The following is a 21,861-nucleotide window of genomic DNA, read 5'->3' as shown; positions in this document are numbered from 1 at the left end:
CGTTCCATACACTGCCCACATCTTACCCTGTTCTAAAAGAGCATGCCAAGTTTAACAATGAACACAGAAAATGTCTCTATACAGAAAAAAACACCCTTAAAAATGTTGTCCCCCCGCCCCCCCCCCCCCCCTCTTCCTCCCACAAGGGTGGACGTGGACATAAGACAAGATTTCAGTGGCAACAAATATTTGTCATCTTGCTCTGTTTGGGGATTTTTAAGTGCTGACAGTGGACTGAGTGGAATCATAACAAAGTCCTGTCGAGTGGGGTTTAAGAGGGCCACGTTATGAAGAGTAGGGCAGTTTTCCAGGGTCTCTGAGGCAACAGTTGGCCGTGGGGCAGTTTGGGAAGAAAGGGCTCAAGGTGTTTTGGAGTGTGGACGGGGGGGGGGGGGGGGGGGGGGGGGGGGGGGGTTAAGGGAAGACAGGGGGAAGGGAGTCTAGATAATTTTTTTGTTTTTGAAGTATAATTTCTTGGGGAGATTTTTTTAATTTTTTTGTATTTTTTTTAGAGTCAGAGGTGACGTGGGCTCGGGTGGCCATTGTGGTAGAGCTTCTGCTTGATGTGGACCATGTTGCCACTGGAGTCTTCAAGCTGTCTGAGCTGGGCTCGGCGACGGAGGTCTCGAAGGTTGCAGAACTGAGGCAGCCACGACCAGGAAGGCGTATCTGGAGAAAGAGGAGACAACAAGGGAGGGTCGGGATCATAATATGTTATCATAATAAAGAATAAGTGAGATTAACCCCAAACTGAAACTCACAACCCAACCTTTACCTTCACCCTGAAACAGGACCTCAAAATATGAGAACTGTCCTGAAGCCCATGTAATTAATTACTAGAATCAATACTAAATTACTGCAAAGGTCTGGAATAGTTTGCTTTGTCTATATCGTGAACTCACAGTTGAGTTAATTATGCCACATGTTTGATGTGGTGCAAGTTTTTACATCAGAAGCCCTTCCTGATGCAACCTGAGCTGTTGTGGCATTAGAGTATCCAATGATAGCCAATAATGTAATACTCCTGGCCATTTTAAATATAATAAAGCCAATGATGTAATAGCATATTGTCAATAATTTGATCAAATAAATTACATTATTGGCTTATTATTTTCAAAAACCCTTTGAAAATGTAATAGCAGCAGCCAATAATGTGATAATACACAATTAGTATGGCATTTCTTAAAAATGAAAGAGTTTCTTGCAGTTTTTGTGTAATTTGATAATCAGCCAATGGTAAACATGGTGATAGAGTGAAGAGCTCAACCATCCGGGGGAGACTCAGCATGGAGCTGCTACCACTCCACACAGAGAGGAGCCAGTTGAGGTGAATTGGAGCATATTAGGATTGTTGATTAAGCACGGAATTAATCCAAATAAACAGATCATGACAGCCACTTTTAATAAAACAGGATTCAATCATGCCACATCTGTATTCACAGCTTTATCTAGTATTGTGGTTCTTAAGTTATTTTACTGAAACCAAGGTTGGATGTCATACCTGAAGCTTTAAACAGTCAATGGTCAAGCCCAGGCTTCTTTTTCAAGCAGATATATTAAATAGAGTTATTGTAATCATTTTGTTATGTGAAGAGTACAAAAAGCACACACATGCAATTGTAAAAATGAAGCTTGAATACCCATCCATTAATTGGTAACCCTAAAACTGCCCCTGGATGTGAGTGTGTGGTTGTCTGTCTCTCTGTGTTTGTCCTGGAGACCTGTCCAGGTGTATCCTGTCCTCACCCATTGAAAGCTGGGAGTGGCTCCAGCTCCCTACACAGGATTAAGCAGTATTGAAGATGGATGGATGGATGGATGGATGGATGGATGGATGGATGGATGGATGGATGCAATACCCATCCATCCATTTGTCTTTTACACCACTTTATGCAAACCGGTCTAATCTGACATTGGGGAAACAGCAGGGACAGGTCACCTGTCCATTACAGGGCAAAAACAACGACACACAATCACTCACACATCAGTCACCCTAACATTTTGGATTGTGGGGGGAAGTCAGAGTGTCCAAACAAATAACAACAACAACAAAATGTTTTCAGCTATAATGTAAACTGTTGATATTTGATTTAGCTTTTATGAAGGCCACAAATGCCTTGCTCTGATTTCCAGTGAATTCAAACCATGGTGGAAACAATCTCTGTCGTCAACATACAAGAGTAAGACCCTTCAAAATAAAGGCAATATGCAGTTTCCTGCAAACGTCTTGGACCTGAATCTCTTTGACCCCCCTCCTGAAAACCACGACCTCAAGCAAATATTCAACTGGAATACTTTCAATGCACACAACTGAACACTTGTATGCAACAAACAACAAGACAACTGAGCAGTTAATAGCTCACTTTCATAAATCGTCTCACATGCGTAGTTGTAGAGAAAAGACCAGCAACAATCGAATGCAGACTTTCGAAGACACCAAAGCCGAGCAGCTCGACGGCACTCTCAAGACACACAATAGTGTAAAGTCCATCTTAGTCTGGTTTTCTGTCTCTAAATCCAGTGAGAAGCAGAAAAGACACATCAACAACCGGCAGCACAGAGGACTGATCTCCTGGCTGAGAACAGACTCTTTTTCAATGTAAACAATGTAAATACAAGTCTGAGCTTCTCCGTGTGTCTGAATTACTCCTGTAGAATAAACATTATGAACTGGTGGCGAGGTTTACATACATTAGTTTTCCGTGTGAGCATCGGTCGCTCTGTTTCTCCCTGCATGATATGACGCTCTGTTTTTCTATTTTAACCCTCATTTTGTAAGGAGAAATTATTCATCTTGAAAAATATATATAACATATTTATAACATTTAATTGCTTTTGAGATGAATGTTGAATTTGTATTTTTGATACTTCAAAATGTTTAACATTAACTAGAAATATGCCAGGCAGCAAAATAGCACCTCATATGTAGTGAGGCCAATAAAAGGCATGAGGAGTGATACTGCATTTCCAAAAATGTGATTATTTCACTGAGGGTGAACATGTTTGACCAACTTAAAAGAATTACTTTAGTTTGAGATGCTGAGAATACACAATGTTTACAAAAATAGGACAAACAAAAACACCCTGCAAAGGCATTGAAAGAGCAACTCGTGTGCAACGTGAACCATTTGACAGTTTTTATAGTAAAACGAAATGAACTCGGCACAAAATGTGAGGAAACCTGTTTACAAACTCTTGTGACAGTAAAAGCAATAATCTTATCACCCTTGGAAAGTCCTTCTTTTCTCTTTAGATTTGTGAAGAAAAACATACATTGCTGGGAAGAGCAGCAGAGCAGTGGTATGTGGGTTACACTCGAGAAAAACTTACTGCATCTTATCAGTTAAAGAACCTGTTCTGCTGCTGCCATTGACTCTTGTTTTGAGCCCCTCAGTTACCGATTGGCATCTCTCAATACCAAGGGATGCCAAAATGGAATTCTGCAGCCAGTGGAAAACCCATATCGCCCACAGTCACTGACGAAACTCTGTCCTCCAAGATCGCAGCACTGAAATAAACAAGGCTCCATTAAGGATCAATAGGTATAATTTCCACATAAGCTTAGATTTACTCTCCCACATTTGTATGTCATTCAAAATATCAGTATCGTATCAGTATAGTCGTACTATCTATGGTTTTACCTGGTATTGGAAGGAAATCAGTGGTACCGCACATTACACAACAGTTCAAGTGTTCACACGCATCATTTTTTTGCGTTTTAATTCCAGAAAAGTTTTGCGTTTACACAGTAACATTTTGAAAACGATGTCTCTTTATACGGCAATGGCAGAAATACTTAAAACCATGCAGTTTTCATCTTGGGCCACTAGTGGGTGCTGTTGGTTTGTTTTTGTAATGAAACCACACACATGTGACAACAGAGAAAAACATGTCATAAACATTAACAATCGTGAGTCCAGGAGAATCTGGACTGGGAGTCATGGCACGCTGGAGGTGCCCTGAGAAATCCTACGCAAGCACAGGGAGGATGTTGCAAACTCTCAAGAACAGATTCAGAATGTTTCTGCTTGAGACGAGACCCAGTACACCATCATGTGAGCGGCCCCGTCTGACCACTCCAGTAACATAGACTTGCTGTTTGTAACTAAAGATTCATAGAAACAGCAGTAAAAGTTGGTAACTATGTTGACAGTAAAAACTGTACTTCTTGAACCTCATTTCATCTTCTTGGTTGATGTATATGATCTATGCTGTGCACGTGATGAATCTCTGCAGGAGGCCACCACGTTGCTTGTTTGTCATTGTCATTGTAAAAAGCTCCAAACTGGAAAACAGGTCCTCCCCAAATGGTAAGTGTCTCAGTTTCCGCTGCTCATCCCCACTGTTTGAGCAATGCTTAAACACAAACCAAATAAAAAGGCCCAGAATTAGCTGCACGAGCGCGTTTGCAGCTCATGTTGAGCCGCCTGAGCAATGACTTATGTGCTCCACATGGACCCCGCAGTGGAAACGCTGGTATCTAATAAGTCTTCTAAGCACAGGCTCCGTGGCGTCTGGAACTTGTAATTCTGGAAAGTAAGGCTGAATTGTGGTTTTATGTATTTATTTTTTTACAGTGAGGGCAGAGTGACGGAGAGGAGATAAAAGATTGGACCACTGGAATATTGGATGGGGGTAGTAAATGGTGTCAATCTCTTCAAGTGTCCCATGGCATTGCCCTTGATCCCTTACACATCACTCAAAAGCATCTAACATTTATATTCTGTCAATATATCAATATATTATATATTATATAATACAGTATATATTATATTTTGTATATATTTCAGTCATTCATCAATTACCACCAATCACCTTGCTGCAGGTAGAGAATTAAGCCTGGCATTCGGTAAAACCAGTGTCTGTCTGAAAACAAAAGTGAGGTATTGTGAATGTGATGTGCTTAACATGGAGGGGAGAAAAACAGGGTGAGAGTGTGTGTGTGTGGGGGGGGGGGGGGTGGGGCTGGGCAGGAGTGGACATACCAGAGCTAACATTCGTGCTTGTTGGGTTATAAACTGAAGTCGGTGAGGCGGAGCAGAGAGCAATGGAAGAAGGAGGGGAGAGCCCCAGACAGCAACACCCAGAAGCAAATGGCCCTGCTAGAGGATGAGCGAGAGAGCAGTGGGGGTGGTGGTGGTAGAGATGGGGAAGAGGGGGGGAGTCATTGGGTGGAGGGGGGAGGTAAGGAAGAAGAGAGAGAGAGAGAGAGAGAGAGAGAGAGAGAGAGAGAGAGAGAGAGAGAGTTATTTATAGCTGTGAATGGGTATGCTGTCCACAAGGACTGCTCTGAAGGGTATCCAAAGAAAAAGGGGCAACGAAGACAGGTTTCTCTCATTTGAATAAAAGGATGGAGACGGAGTTAGGCAGGAATGATAATGGCAGACTGAAAACAGGAGACACGATTGCTATGCTCGGAGCAGGAGAGAAGCAAGAGGCATAGGTTAATGCCAAATGCCAAATCTTTTTTTTTTTTCTTTCAGTTTTTGTGCTTTTTCTATTTTCTATGCACCGGTGTCTTTGCAAAAGAGATTCTGCAATCAGATATTTACGTAAATTCAATGAGAGAGAGAGGGAGGGAGAGAGAGAGAGAGAGAGAGAGAGAGAGAGAGAGAGAGAGAGAGAGAGAGAGAGAGAGAGAGAGAGAGAGAGAGAGAGAGAGAGAGAGAGAGAGAGAGAGAGATTTAGCTGCACCAGGAAGCATTGTAAAGGAAATAACCAGGAGTAGATTCAATAAGTGACGAGGGAGAGGGAGGAGCTAGAGATGGAATTAGGGGGAGAAAAAAGGAGTGGGAATCAATGTGCATCTCAATGCACCATGTGTGTGTGTGTGCGAGTGTGTGTGTGTATATTTCTCCCTTCCCATTCCAGCTGCTCTCTCTCATTCTATTTATAGCTCTCGGAGAAGCGTGTGTGTGTGTGTGTGTGTGTGTGTGTGTGTGTGTGTGTGTGTGTGTGTTGAACTGTGTGAGTGGGGGTGGGGATGTGACAGCATCTCCATCCTGCTCCCCACAAACACAAACACACACACACACACACACACACACACACACACACACACCCTTCCCCACTCTGTCAGCCTCACCTTCACTCCTCATCTCGGGGAAGCTAAACGAGTCTGACCGAGCACCAACGTCACAGCCGACACACACACACACACACACACACACACACACACACACACACACACACACACACACACACACACACACACACACACACACACACACACACACACACACACACACACACACACACACACACACAGGGGCATTCCCACCCAGTCCAAAGGGGAAAGAAATCCCATATCCCCACTCTATAAATGCTGGTAATGAATATGGAGGCTCCTTCCTTTCCAGGTCTTCTTTCTTTTTTATAGAGAAACCAGCACTGTCTCACTCTATTTATCAGAGTGGCAACAACAACCCACCAAAAAATCCCTGAATTCGTACCAGTGCACTTCTTTGATCGTCATCTGTCACTTCCACGTCACGCCTGAGGAGCTTTTCCACGTCGTATCCAGCATCCAGGTCACATCTCACCTACTTTATCCTTAAAACTGGAGATCCAGGCCACCTCCGCATCACAAGCTCCCCCTGATGCTGAGTGATATATACAGCGGAGAGCCAACAGAACCTTCCAGCCCTGTTTTTGTGTCAGTATTCAGCATCTCTAAATTTAGCGCAAACTGTGTGAGCAGAATCCAGAAGTTTGATCCTGGTGGGACGGGAAAAGCCAGAGAAGCTTTCACAACCGTGAGAAAGTAAACCACCCATAATCCGGGTTGGTAATTCTCAGCTCATCAATGAACAATCTTCTGGGTGAACTCAGGCAGCACGTCTGCGGCGGTTGACGTGTCTTCAGCTGGGTGGGATCTCATGCTGTCATGTCATGATTTCACACACGTCTTAATAGCTGCTTAGCTGTAGTGCCACTGAAAACCTTTTTCACTTCTTCACTCAAAGTCACTCGTCCCAAAAGATGTTAGTGAGCTGTACACCACATGTTCTGTCTCATTAAATCTGCCGCATTCCTTTTCTTTTGCTGAACTAACATGCATCCCTCATCTGTCAGGAGGAGATGGGAGGAGAAATGAAACAGATATTTCAGAGCGCAAACGTGCTGACAGGAGACAGGAAATTAAGAGGCAACTATCACACTTGGTTGGATTTAAACACACGGTATGTGGGAATGTAGCATTCAGAACAGCACGACAGATGGCGAGAATTAAGTCATATCTCCATCTCTGTTATTCAGGCCGGGTTTGAACCAGTCTTGGTGACAGCGCTACGTCTATTCAAACAACCTCAAGCCCATAGAAACAAGATGCAATGAACAACAAATCTCATCAGAAAGTAAGAAATTAGACCATTCGTTTACAATGTTGGCCAATTGTTAGCGATACAACATATTTCAAAAAGCTAAAACAGAGAACGGGAAATAAGTAGCACCAATGGAATATATCTGGAGGAGCATCACATCTTTGACAAAAGGTTGGTAACATCTACAGTTTGGTGATCGTAGTTTCCATAACTTGTCAGTTTTCTTCTGCTGTGTAGTTCAGGGGGTTAAAACAGACATGACGTGACTCACAGTTTTCCACAATGGATGCCGGAGATGCATATGCCAGATCTTTTGGCCAAACAAAATCTCCAATCACAAAGTGGACAAGACAACCAAACACAAATATTTGAGATCTTTCAAACATGGGCTGACAAATAGTGCACGACCGCATCACAGAGCTGGAGAGAGTAAGAACAGATGAGGCCAAACATGCTGTCAAGGATGCAATGGAAAGAGCTTACTTAAGCCTTACGTCCCATCGGGGGTGAAGAGCAGTGGAGGAATCAGCTACAGTACATAATGAATTCAAAGAATTAACAAAGCGTAGTGAGTTTTCTGTGCACATGGGTTAGGACATAAGGTCCTCCGATAGGGTATGTTTGGGATCTCAGGTGGGATTTCAATACGATCAAGCGTTATGTGTGTGTGGTCACAAAAACACACCCAGAAACAATTGTTTAAAAATGAAATCTACAGATACAACTTCAAGTTGTATTATGCGAAACAAATAGCCACATGTGACCACAATCCCAAATCACCCTGGAATAATGTAAGCATAAGTGTAAGCAGAGTTCCTTCTGTAAGGGGTCGTCACTGTTGTGCGCAACAACTGAAACCATGTGATCCCAGCAGAGTCTTGTGTGTTTTCATTTTGTTTTCCACCTTCTTATTTAGACATTGACGCATAAATGACACTTTTGCCTGCTGGTCTTGTTTCAGTATGTAGTCATCACTTATCATCACTTACATGTGCAATCAATCACTCTGCTCCACATCGCCAGTGTGGCCTTGTGGAGAAAATTTATAGATTCTGCCTGTGCAAAACTGTAATACACAGGAAATATGAACAAGGTATAAGGTCCACCCAATCTGAAAGCGGTGTTGGGGAAAGCCCCCTGTCTTTGTTTTGTTACTGGGATTTCATAGGTAAAAAGCAAAAAGCCTCTAACTCCACCCTCCTGCTTCCAGTCACATGGAGCAATAGTTTACCTGACGGCTGCTCACAAGTCGATGGTACGATCCAAGTTGGTCACAGACACATGATGGAAGAAAAATCAGCCTTTGTTTTGACTCTACTTCACCTTGCTAGTTCACTGGATCAGTTCCTTTACGTATGTGACAAATGAAAAATGATCAGCCACAGTAAATCTTCTAACATGTCTTATAAAAGAACCCGAGGTCCAGAAGCTCCAGCAGCTCCCAGCACATTTGTCCAGTGCGCTGTGAGCTGGTGGCGGTCTCGTTTTATTCTGTAAGTTTACTGAATTCTCACAAATGCATATTAAATTTGCATTTCACTTGAATTACTTGTTTTTCGGACTGAAGCGTGAAAATCACACAAACTTTGGGTGCATACCCGATGCGACAGCGCTAAGTGCCGATGCTGGGGTTATCCTGGAGACGTTTCTGGGACATACAGCTACTCAGGCAGACGTAATAGACGAGTTAGACGAGCACTGTGCACCCATGGCGAACGTGTCTTCAGGCCGCGTTGAGCTCCTGTTAGTTTTTTTGGATAGGACGCATTACACTCTGATCATCGGATTTGTGCTGCTCAGGTGCGTTTACTGCTTTTCATGGCAAAATCAGCTGACCTTTGCACAACTAGGACAGATATAAGCTGTAACGATAGCATGGCAAACAATGATAATAAATATTTCTTTGGCTTAATTCATGTGAACAAAGCACCTTCTCTGTCTATTCAGAAAGAAAGCAATTGGGAAACACCTGCAGGTCCTTGACATGTCACAGCAGAAATAAAGCCCATGTGTAAATTATACGAATAATGAATGGTGCTATTATCTTAGATACTTTGATGCTGCTTTTTTCGCATTCAGGGTCGCGGGTTGTGGAGCCAATCCCAGCCGGCAGGTTACACCCTGGACTAGTTACTAGTTCATCACAGGACAATCAATCACCCACATTTGAATCTACAGGCTAACAATCATCCTCAAAAGCATGTTTTTTGGAAAACTAGACACCTCCAACTTCACTCGACCCACCATACAGCCCCCAGAAGAATATTTGTTAAAATACGACACAATCCCAACATGTAGTTTTGTTTGTTTTTTGAAGCCCTGGAGAAGGTCAAGCTTGATTGTAGTGATTTTCACTCGTGGTCATTGCTTTCAGCATGCTCCAGCTGATTCTGAGCAGTGTTCATGCTCTCCAACAAGAGAGGCCACGTTAATGAAGTCCCCTCCTCCCTGCACAGCCTGCCAGCCAATAGAGATGATTTTAAGGCTTTAAGAAGGCCTATTTGTGTCATTGGCAAATCTGATTGCTGCTTGAGATCCTCTAGCGACGCGGTTCGGGAGATTCATAAGTCTTTCTCGTCATCACAGGAGACTTTGGGCCCCTCAGCAGGTACAGTCACACACCCCAGGCTTGCAAGTCTTTCCACAAATTCTACTTTTGCCCTCATAGAACTGATGGTGTTACGTAAGCATTCTCACCTCAAGATGATTTCTTTCATAATCCACCTTTGCACTGTGGATTGCTTTTCAATAATTCTGAATCGCAGCATATGAGTGTCTTCTCTATTTTTAGGGAAACTCGTGGTTAGATTAACCTCCCCACAAAAATGGAAAAAAATAAAAAAAAATCCTGTAGCAACTCCTCTTGCAGGAATTGACATTTTGTCAGTTTGGGTAAAAGTTGGCCTTGTGCCCCACTTAAAAGTCTGTCAGTGAAGACATTAATGGCTTCTACTTCAATTGTTATTGAATTGGTTGAATCAGTATTGAAGATGAGTAGATGAATGACTAATATTTCATGTCACTGCACTGTTTTGTTAGTTTGTTCTTGCAGTAAAACCAAACAACATTTTGAGACGTTTAACATGGTCTATGCTGTAAAACGTGTTACTGTTAAGTTTAACCGAGAAGCACTTATTTACAAATCATGAGCTGCAAGCAAGTTCTGTCACACTAAACATTGTATGTTGAATTAAACAAGATACTGAAAAGAACAAATTCAGCTGATGCTGATGGGCTGTGACAGAATAACCCATCAATGCACAAGAATATCGACAATATCTGGTTGAGAAAAACACTATTTTGTAACTTATTTTTTTTACTCTGAAGCTTCTGTTTTGCCATTTTTCCATTATCATGAGTCTGTCTTATCTTATTGAAGCATAGTTTTATGTTGCCTTATTGATTAATACCATCAGCAGGTAATCAGTCGAGTATATCCACAACTTTTTGATTACACATAATGATGCTGCCATTACACACGCATGTCAATATCACTGTTTCCTGAAAATAAATTAAGAGGATTATTGGCGGAATTGGATTGAAGTATCGAGACTGTCCCCAACTAAATAAGTAAATAAGTAAAGAAATAAATAAATAAATACAAGAAAATAAAACCCCATCTAAATTTAGATTCACTTCAGCTGAAGCGTCTGATATGCCTACGTCTGAATCATCCCTCAGTTGAAAGGTTTTCGCTGTAATATTTCGAGAGGTCGCAGTAAACTGAGGAAGAAAATCAGCAAGACGAGCCAAACTTGGGCCTCGCTATGGGGGGCAAGGTCATTTTCCAGAGTTCTACCAACTGCTGTGTCAACCTGGCGAGTGATTTCAGATGCAAAGCCACACGGTGCATAATCACATACTGCAAACATTTTGTTCAATTGCTATGGCAAGCCGTTGGAGAAAACATATTTCATTTCACCAGTGAGACTACATGTATTCCCATTTTAGTCTGGTCATTTAGCTGCGTAATCACACTGGAGGATGGAGCCACTCAACCCCTCTGGAATTCAGCTGTCCTGCATGTTTTTATGTGTCTCTAATGTCCAACACGTTTGAGCGTGTGTGTGTGTTTGCAGATTCATGTTGGATAAAAGCGATATTGAAGATTAATTGATATTTCTAAGCTTGATGACAGCAAATTATACTCCAGGGCTGAACAACATAGTCTAAACCCCCACACGCAAACACACATGCAACGTGCCGGCGAAGATATTGTATGCATGACATTCAGGCACTGCTGAACTTGCGCTTGACTTCACATATATCTACAATGCTCATTTTTCCAGCTTACCATAGTAGCGGCTCGCCCTCCAGGCCCTGACGGCACAGTGTAGGACTCCGTCCAGCCACAACAGCAGCCAGCTGATGCAGAAGCCGAGCAGCAGCCCCAGCATCAAGTCCATCTCCTGCTTGGTCACACTGTCACTCACAAAGTAGTTTTCTGAAGAGTCCACCAAGGAATGGTCCCCATCGTATGGGATTACATAGTGGACGTGGTGCCTGGTGGTAAGGACAGACAACAAAATGTGAAGGAAGCATTAGATACACCGTGCGAACGTATGTACTTTATATACACTCCTTTTAACCTGGAGGATGTCTGGAGAGTTCTAAATTGCACTAATCCGCACTTTGCTAGAAACCCCTGAAACCCTCTCAAGGACCCTTGGGTGTCCCCAGGCTGCACTTTAAGGCTGAAAAGTTTATGCTTGAGTTGTGATTTCATATTTCCGCGCATGGCCTTAAAACAGAATGATGATTTTCTTTTTCTTTTTTTTTTCTTTTCTTATGTCTTTCAGCGACTACTGCTGAGGATTTGGCGCAACATTCCACTTGGTCAATAACAAATAACGTCATTTTGATTTAATCCAAATGGGCTGTCATGTGAATATCTTGTTAATTTGTTCCACTTGAGAGAAACGTGACAACTTTAATCCTTTTCTCACAAATGTCACACAATCCTTGATTGGTACTTAGCAGGTGTTCACATCCGACAGGACACCAAGAGGAACTGTGTTGAGGAGACTGTGGAAATGTTGCGCTGACAAAATGCACATTTAATGTCAGCTGACGTTGAAGTGCATTACTGAATGCATCTGTCTGATGGATCACAGCTGAGGGACGGCATGCATGACAACTTCACATCAAGTTAAGTACAAAAACTATCACAGTAGCTACCGATCGGCAATCACCGTGCAACATGCCTCGTCTTCGGCCATTGACTCAGTGGTAAAAACAAATGCATCCACTTGATATGACAGCTATAGTGTGTTGGTACTGTCTGCACTCATAGGAGGGGATGAAGGCTTTTTTTTCCCCCTGCCAAGCAACACAGACAATTGTCTGACAAACACAGGTGAGGAGCAGAGAGATTTGAAAGTGAATACAGAGGCACTCGCATATGAGGGGAATACTGTTCCAACAGTTATTGTCAAATTGAGATTTATTTTTTTTAAGGCATCTCATAATCTAAAAAAAAAAGAAAACAGCAACTGAGGCTATGTCAATTTTGGGGATTTGCACAAGACAGATTTTAAAAGTGAATAGTCAGAGTTGACCCATTTGATTTAAATCATTGAACCTGAATAGTGTTATAAATGTCTTGTTTCGTTGTGACACACATAAATGGTGTCCACCTGCGTATTATAAACTGGATTAACAAAAAAAAAAAAAGACTCTTGCAGAGTAAATGACAGGATCTCTGGAAAGAGTAGCGTAGGAACAATACGATATGTTTCATATCGAGTGAGGCCAAAAAAATAACTTATGTTGAGTAACTTATTGAACACAAAATCTTCTTTGGGGATCAAACCTGCGCCACCGTGCTTTCCCCACCTGTGCTTTGCAGCCACCACGGTCCATTAACAGCAAAACATTGCCTGAAAAAACAAGTATGACCTGAGATTTTCCCTCAGGTTCCCTCTTTGGTGTCCCCAAGGAGAGCTTTGAGAAGACGGCTCAAATGTGTGTAAATAAAACAAGATTACTACACATTGCCTCCATATAATTTGCTGTAATTTACTGTGTTTTCCACACAGTTAATTACTTTCAGTTTAGTAGTAGTATAAAGACACTGTAGCTTTCACTGGGTTGCAGCTTCCCCACAATCCCACTGATTAACAAATTCAACTATTGTTTTTTTGTTTTTTTTTTATATGTATGTTTGTTGTTTGTATTTAACATGCTTTTAAATGTTTAAGATCAGCAATGACCTTTTTTTACGACATGCTTATGGCATGTTGATCTTTTTAAATAGTGATATTAGTTGTAATGTTCATATGTAACAGGTGTTTTTAATTCATGCCGTTTTTTGAAATGTATGATATGGGAAGACAGCATTTGGTGGTTTGAAGTTGTCAATGTGTGCTCACCGAGTAAGTGCAATAATTGTTACACCACTCAACTAAGCTAAGAATGTATAGTAATATCTTTTTAGTCATCCCATAAGATTCAACAAAAGTTTAAGTGCAGTAAAAAAGAAACTCATTATTAAGCTCACAGGGACTCTAAGGGATAGTGCAGGTGAACAGGACACTTTAATGTGCACTGTAAGACACTACCAAACCTTTTACAGTAATTAACTGGCTGCGGTTGACAAGGAAAAAACAGTTTTAAGAATAAAAGTTTACAGTAAGTAAACTTTGATTTACTCTGAAAATATGTTGCAAGTCACTGGTTGCAATCAACAAATACTTTATTGTAAAAGTGTTTCACAGCAACTTACTGAAAAACCGTTTAAGGGAAAGTTTCCATTGAGTTGACCTGTTGACAGTCTGTATTTTTGTGTTCACCTGCACCTTAATAACCCTTGTTTGCTCTTATTTTCTACTACAAAAAATTTGAATTTTTAGGAAAGAGTGAGAGCATTTCCATCAACTCCTCGTTATTTTCCTCAACACAAAGGCAGCATTTTATAAATGAAGCATCGGCCTGTCAGGGAGACCACAACTACATCCAGTGGCATCCAAATCAGAGCACGTAGGCTGCCAAATAAAATGACACTGGCTGTGTCCTCAAGCCTGATAAGGTGAGTCGCTGTGGGCGTCCCGACACCTCCACGCCTAACGGATGGAAGGGCAGGCTGGCAGAGCCAGAGCTCTCCTCTATTCATCCGTGTAGCCCACATTTCTGCTGTTTTTGTGAAAACAGATGACTGGCTCTCATTCAGGAGTGTTTCCAGGTCAGTGAAAGACACTGTGTGTGTGGTTCCACTAACCTGAACACTAACAGGAGGAGCCGGGGTTTCACTCTTCCTGCCCTCCGGTGGCATTTGATCTGTACTTTTTTGTTTTGTTGTTGTTGTTCCATCAAAGGTGCTAAGATTGACACTGCTGTCTAAATACTACAAAATGAAACTATCAGCGATGCATCAACTAATCCAAAAGCTGTCGCCAAACGTGCTATTATGTTTGGGGCTGGATTAGGCTATATCATGTCTTATTTGTCAGCCTGTGCTAAGAGGCCTTTCCAAACTTTGACTCAGATTATTCCTCCCCTGTCAGGCTTAATCAAATATGATTGATGATGACCCATTTCTGGATTCACAGGCTAAAACACACACACACACACACACAGTGGAAGTGGATTCTTAGTGCTGCTAATGAACTGCTAACACATCAGCCCCCTCACTGCAGCATGCTCACTATAGACTGCTGTTTTGTTTTAATGTGCATCTGTTCAGCTTGCACCAACAGGAATGGTGAAAATTCCCTCCCCAAAGCCCTGATGTGCTCTCATGGCTGAAGCTAGGCTGTGTAGCTGCAGGATATGGGCCAATCAGAGGCTCATATCCGAGGACTGTATGAGTGTGAGCCCGTTTGATAAGAGGATTCTTAGTTTAAAATGTTGCTCCAACATTGTTGCTATGCCCTGTGGCACTGTGGAGACTTGAAAACAGAGGGAAGGAGAGACACAGAGAGAGAGGCCCATTTGTGCCTCTGCTCGTCCACATAGACTAGACTGCTGTATTACATATTTAACTGTTGATGGGGAAATGCTTGTGATCGCCTGTAATAACAATAATTTCTACAGGAATTCCAAATGAATGTATTAATGAGCGTCCTGCTGCTGTTTTTCCACTCTTCACCGTGACAGCAAACAGCAGGTAGGCTGGTGAGCAGCCCAGCAGCTATACCCCGAGCCCCATAGCACTTCCTAAGCCGCTCCAGCACTCATATGTCGGTAATTAGCCCAGCAGCAGGTTTAATATTCTCGGCGACACCGAGCGGAGCAACGCAGGCCTGCGCGCATCGAGCGGCGCACTTGATGCTCAGATTGTTTTCTGAACGGCCTCGTATTGCTCCAGGTTCATTACCTATTTATGGCTCCGACACACACCTTAGTATATGCAGCAAAAGACCGAAAAGCCCCTCGCAGCCGACAAGCCTGAAAGAAATTAAAAAAAAAAAAAAAAAAAAAAAAACGAGCACAAACGCGCGATGGAGACGGTGTTCGAGCGCATCTCCGCCGCTACGTTCGAGCAAACAGGCTGGGGATGAGAGGGGCTCTGCGGGGCTCATATCTTCCCAGGCCTCTTCAGCAATTAAGAATTGAAGGGTGGAGGGGAAAAAAGGAGGCGAACATACACCACCATGTTTATCCCAGATAGTGTAGCGGATGCTGGTATTTACCTTCCACAGTTGCAGTGACAGACGCGGTCCTCCCCTCGTAGATGCGGTAAGATGTAGTTGTGAAAGCGATCCAGTAGTGCGTTCATGTCCATTAAACAGGCTATCGCCTGCAAAGAATCATGCCAGTCAGCTGGGACATGTCAAGCAATAGGCTAGGCTATTACTACAGACAACGACTCAGTCAGTTTCATTCTACCACACGATGATGAGTAATGAGAGGGAAGACTGTAAAGGAAAAGGACATGAAATAGTCTTGGCACATCCTCCCGATGCTAAGAGGGAGACTCTCGCCTCAAAACGGACTTAGATTATTTATTTATGACAGCAGGTAATTATAGGTAGGCTAACCTACTTCCACATGTCACTGATGGGCCTGTTCTAAGGTGGCTTATCTCAAAATGTGGTACATTTATTAGGTGTTTTATTCCCTCTCCTTTTGAGGAAAGAATTAAAAAAAAAAAAAAAATCAGTGGTTGTAGAAGGGGGGGATATGTATCTTACCATTACAACTGAAGCACCAAGAATCATAAAAATCATGGTGGTTGTGATCATATGCATCAAAACTTCCAAACTGGCCGCCGTCCTGTGGCCCGGGGTTCTACCCGCGGCGGTGCAGACGCTCCGGCTGGGCTCTGGGCGCTCTGTCCCGGCAGGAGCCGCTCATGGAGCCGCCACGCCGCTCCTGGCTCCCCGTTCCTTCAAACTGCCCGGTCTCACCCTCCCGTCCCCTCCTACACACGGCAAGCCGTTCTCGCAACCCTCACTGCGCCCTCTCCATCCAAGTGAGCCCCCCCTCCCTCCCCAACCCAACCCCCGGCCGGTCGGATGCGGCTGCCGCTCGCTCCAAGGAGGCAGTCCTCTCCTAATTACCGATGCAAAAGTGATCCGTTCCCCCAGGCGCCTTTCTACCTCTACCTCAGGTTTAAAAAAAAAAAAAAAAAAACATAAAGAAAAAAAAAAAAGAAAAAGAGAGGCTCCCGCGATATCCACCGAGGGGCGCCTCGGTATCCTCTCTCCCCCTTCCCAAGTTATTCCAAGCCGGGTCTGCGTCTCAATGCCGGTGAATCCCGTCCTCCATCTGAGGAAACGCTCGATCTCTCTCTAGCCTGGACGCTTCAAAAAGCCGCATCAACTCCCTCTCACGACCGTCGCCCTCATCTCTCACGGAACACTCGATAACATCGACACGAAGTCCAGATCGCTCCGGCCGGGAACTAGACCCACCCCGCGCCCCGAGTCCGGTCCGTATCCAGCAACGGCAGCTGCATCGACGCCCGGAGCCAGACACGCATGATTATCCCATCCTGGCTTCCAGCAGCTACACGAGCATCCACTCCCACCTCCAGTGCGCGTGCGCGTGCGCGCGCCAGTGGACGCGCTCGTTTGTGTGTGTGTGTGTGTGTGTGTGTCTGTGTGTGTGTGTGTGTGTGTGTGTGTGTGTGTGTGTGTGTGTGTGCAGGATTGCATATAGTGGGCGGTATGAGAAGGAAAGAACTGCAAACTGCTTTTATGGCATATATTGTAGGCCTATGGGTTCGTTATTTTTAGTGGAGATACCTGCAAATGCACCAGAGCGGGATACAAGAATGATACTTCTCTTACTCCATCTTGATGATTTAACCCTCTTCTTAACCCCCCTCCCCCTCAACACACACAAGCTTTGACCATGCATTTATGTTTTTTGTTTATTAAATCATGCAGGGTGTCTATAGTGTCACAAAATGTAAAATATGCTCTGCAAGTTGGTTTCATCTGACTCAAGTTGCTTGTAAATTGACAAACAGAAACTCCAAATTAAATTTCCCAGACATTACACTTTGTTACAGTTACAAAGAATAATAAAGTGGTGTCCGAGAATGTTGTGGATCAAGTCTGGGCCCTTGTTTTCCCTGTGCTCTGTTTTTTTCCCCCCTTCATAATCCGAAAATTACTCGAAATTGTTAGTCTGTGTGTGACTATCCATCTCATGTTGACCTTTTCTGGTTGTACCCTGCCTTCGCCCACAGTTTGCAGTGATCATCTCCAGCACTCCTTCACCCTGAATTTAACAAAGCCATAGATGTGCAAATTAACAAACCGAATAGCCAATTTGAAATATTGAGAAATTAAGTAAGAACGATAGTATATAATAGCAGAAAATAGACAAAGAAATGTGAAACATTGCTGTAATCTTCTAAACTTCAGTGATGCTGAGTTAGTCATTGATTCAGCACCATGGACAGCAACCACCCATCAGCCTGTATCCACCAGCATCAACACCATTCCCAATCCCTCCGAGAATACACTTCCCAAACTGCTTCATTGATCATCCGATTCCATGTGTATGTTCAATTAACTATTAATTGGAACCATTTGAACAAAAATAATGGCTGTTCCAACAGCACTCCTCATCTCTGGTATAGCAGGAGTGGAAAACATCTGCTGTTGTCACCCACAGGCGCACTTGCGAGTGTTACTTCATTTCAACCTCCCCCCGTGAGGTAGCACAGCCAAGCTGGGCATCAGAGTAGCCGGCTCTAATTAAAATCTACAGGGGGTAGAATGGTGGCAATGTAAACATTTAATAGGACAAAAATAAGGACTTTAAACTTTGAAGGATCACGATTAAGAGTGCTGCTGCAAGGTTGAAAGCAAGTTGGGAACATTTTTCAGCCATAAAAGCAGCCAACCAATCTAATTGCCCGCTGGAAAATTAAACTCCAGCAAAAAAGGCAAGGCAAATAATAACAAGAAAAATAAAATAACAATCTTTTTCAGCAGAAATATACTTTCAGGAGTTTCATTGGTCTTACACTATGACTGGTGAGAAAATAATGAGGTCACGAATGCAACTGAGGCTTCCTGTGTCTTTATTACTGCAGAAAGGGAAGACCAGTCAGTGCACTCAGAGTTAGGATGCAGTTCCAGAGAATTAGAAAAATATATGTAAATAACACATATACAGATAGCAATCTAAATTGAACTTGGATTACACAAAACAAAAGAGAAGCCAGTCTTGGTTTTATATTCTTACAACCATGTGCGAAAATAAGTGCTCCCCTTTGAAACTGCTCTGCTTCTAATTGGACTAAAAATAACTCAGCCCCCTCCTTATCTATTAACATTTATAAAGGAGGTTGATAGTTTGTATTCAATTTTAGACTTTTCTTTGAGTAAACAGTAAAATTGTCATATTGAAAATGCAATTATGGCTCTCAACTCATCACATCACAAAAATTCTAATCAAAGGGTACAGCTTTAGTGCAAATAATCTGCTTTGGTGTCAGATGGAGTATGTCGAAATCAAGGGTGTCAAACACAAAATCCATGAGAAAAAACTGGCTCGCAGGAGGCTTTAATGAGGCATGGCAAACCACCAATTGTGAAAATTTAGAAAAAACAAAGAAAAAACATTTATTTTCAAACAAAATTCTTAAGATTATTGGACACGACACAACAATGAGACCCGAGTTAAGATATCAGTGATTCTCCCCTGTAAGATTGCAAACTAGCATCAGCCTCAAAGTCATGCTGTCAAGTTGAGTTTGTAAAAACGTGCATAATGCAACAGTTAAAAGAGACGCTTTTCGGACATTGGTGTAAAATACCACTGACATTTGGAGAAAATACTGTAGTATTTTACACCAGTAGGTTCCATTAAAATTGGCTTTGTGTTGATATTGTAGGACTTTTCAGTGGTAATTGTTTGGTTTTGTGAAAATGTAGGCGCTCATCTGTTTACACATCAAAGCTGGGGTGGTTCAGGCTCCTAATTAGGATTAGGATACCATTTGCTCTCCATCATGTCATTGTGGGATAGAAGGAGGGACTCTGGTTTGCTATTGAATATGCAGTAAGCCATATGTTCAGAGGATGTACATGTCGAGGAGGGTAGGAGAATAATTTTGCACTAAAAACCTGGTCTTGTACGGAGTTTGCAAGAATGGGCAGTCCATGGCCAAAACAGCAGTTCCTGGAAATCTGCACTACTCGCAGATTAATTAATTTAAGCCCGTAAATCCCCTGCCAGGCTCAAAGGGACCCACAAACATTGTTCTGAAGATCTTAGAGAGCTTTTTAGATCTTGGCATGCTGACAGCAAACTCTTTGATAGCAACCACAAGAGCAGAACCCAAAGGGTGAAAAGTTAAAAAAATAAATAAATTGGCTTCTCAGTGTGGATATCTTTGAGTGTTATAATTGTCACTATAACATGAATATTTTCTTTTCAAACATCACAGTTTTTAGAAAAAGTCATAGATTTTCAATCATTTGTTTCAATTATTTAAGAATGCATTTGATAATATACCTTTGATAACATGAAAATAGCCTTGGTTTGGTTCCCATTTGGAGTTTGCATATTTCCCCATCACCCCCAGAGTGGGTTTTCTGTAGTTTCCATCCACACTCCAAAGACATACATATCAAGTTAATTTGCTGTATCTACATATGTTTAAATTATAGTGTCTGAAATTTTGTGTTTATTTGGGTTTATCTGTGTTTGCTCTGCGGTTTACTGTTCCAGGGTGGAACCATACCTTTGTCCCATCTGGGGTGCACTTACTATCGCTCATGACTGAGTTCAGGTGGCATCTAAAGTATATAAACAATCATGTATCATGTCAAAAAGCCCTTAAACAACGATGGTACGTTTATCTAATAAAGAAGTATCTAGTCATAAATATAGCATTGTGAAATCAGCTGAAATTGACTGTGACGTACTGTAATGCTGGTGCACAATTGTTCCCTGACATCAAGTGAAAAGGGATTCTTATAGCATAGTGATTTAATGTTGGTTGAGACACACATAGTGATGTCTCAATGACTTTAGGGGACTTTACATTAACTTATATTAAATTCCTGGAGACTTATTTACCATTACTAGCCCTAACTCTACCTTAAAGTGCCTATGACACTAAAACATTAAAAAAAGCAATAAGGATTAAAGTATTTTCATAATAAAACGTTTTTGTCATGCTCCCGTCATCATGTGCTTTCACTTTGAAATTCAATGAATAATGAAATTATAGTGAAATTCAATGAATAATAGCACTATGTTGAGAAGCAGGTTGCAATTACATGTCTGTATAAACATTTGGGTCCTCACAATATTGTTGAAATCAGGCCCACACGCAGACACAAACATACATTATGCACATCTACAGTAGATACAGTATAGATGATATATTGTCCTATAGTTACACTGACCGCTCCCCTCCTCCTCTCAGGTGACTGACAAGGATTGCTACACGTGCACAAATGCATGGATAGCCTTCAGGCCACTGCATCTGTTCCCACAGTGCTATCACACGCCAAGGCCTATAATAAACTATACACCAACCTACATTGGTGGACGCGTGTTCTGTTTTTTTTGTGCATCAGCTGCATGTGTATTGCATTTTCAGGTTCAGGAAAGACATTTGCGTTATCGCTTCGTCTTTCTTTGTAATACAACGTTATACTTTGAGGCCACTTTTTTGCGTCTCAGTATCAAACACCTTAACTTTCTCTTCTTCTCTATCCATCTCTATTTAAATACATACTCAAAGAAATAAACATATAACGCATATATCTAGTTGTCAATGACTGAAAAGGAGTAAACATTTTTAATCCTACCTCTTCTCCAATAATCAATAATCACATTTTATAATCACCCTGCTTCCTCAGTTTTATGTCAAATAGAATACATATCTTTGTTCTTTTTGTGCAGACTAACCATTGCGCCGGTGTGATTATAAAGCATTCAGGTTTTTGTTTTCAGCTCCTTTTTTTTATTGAAATAAGAGATATTTTAAAATGTTACATACTTCTTTCTACACACCGAGCAGATATTTCCAATTCACACCACCCAGTCGCATCCCAAACCGAGATTTGTCTCAACTTGAAATTAGAGCCCCATTTTAAATCGCATTTCTAATTTGTACCACATC

At 42.2% G+C, this 21,861-nt stretch overlaps 1 protein-coding gene across 1 annotated transcript; it reads right to left on the bottom strand.

Moving 5' to 3' along the window:
- Positions 1–514: 514 nt before the first annotated feature.
- On the bottom strand, positions 515–17,299 carry tmem240a (transmembrane protein 240a; the record flags this gene model as incomplete). The annotated part of the gene is made up of 4 exons (XM_080470564.1): positions 16,454–17,299; positions 15,953–16,059; positions 11,617–11,825; positions 515–669 (listed from the first exon to the last, which is right to left on the bottom strand). The coding sequence occupies exons 1-4, from the start codon at positions 16,508–16,510 to the stop codon at positions 515–517; spliced, it is 528 nt and encodes a 175-aa protein (XP_080326690.1). The 5' UTR covers positions 16,511–17,299.
- Between the last annotated feature and the right edge of the window lie 4,562 nt (positions 17,300–21,861).

This window comes from Lipophrys pholis, assembly GCF_963383615.2.
Source record: "Lipophrys pholis genome assembly, chromosome: 8".
In the NCBI taxonomy this organism is placed as follows: Eukaryota; Metazoa; Chordata; class Actinopteri; order Blenniiformes; family Blenniidae; genus Lipophrys; species Lipophrys pholis.
The sequence above is the reverse complement of the archived record's forward strand: the minus strand, read 5'-3'. Positions and strand labels throughout refer to the sequence as shown.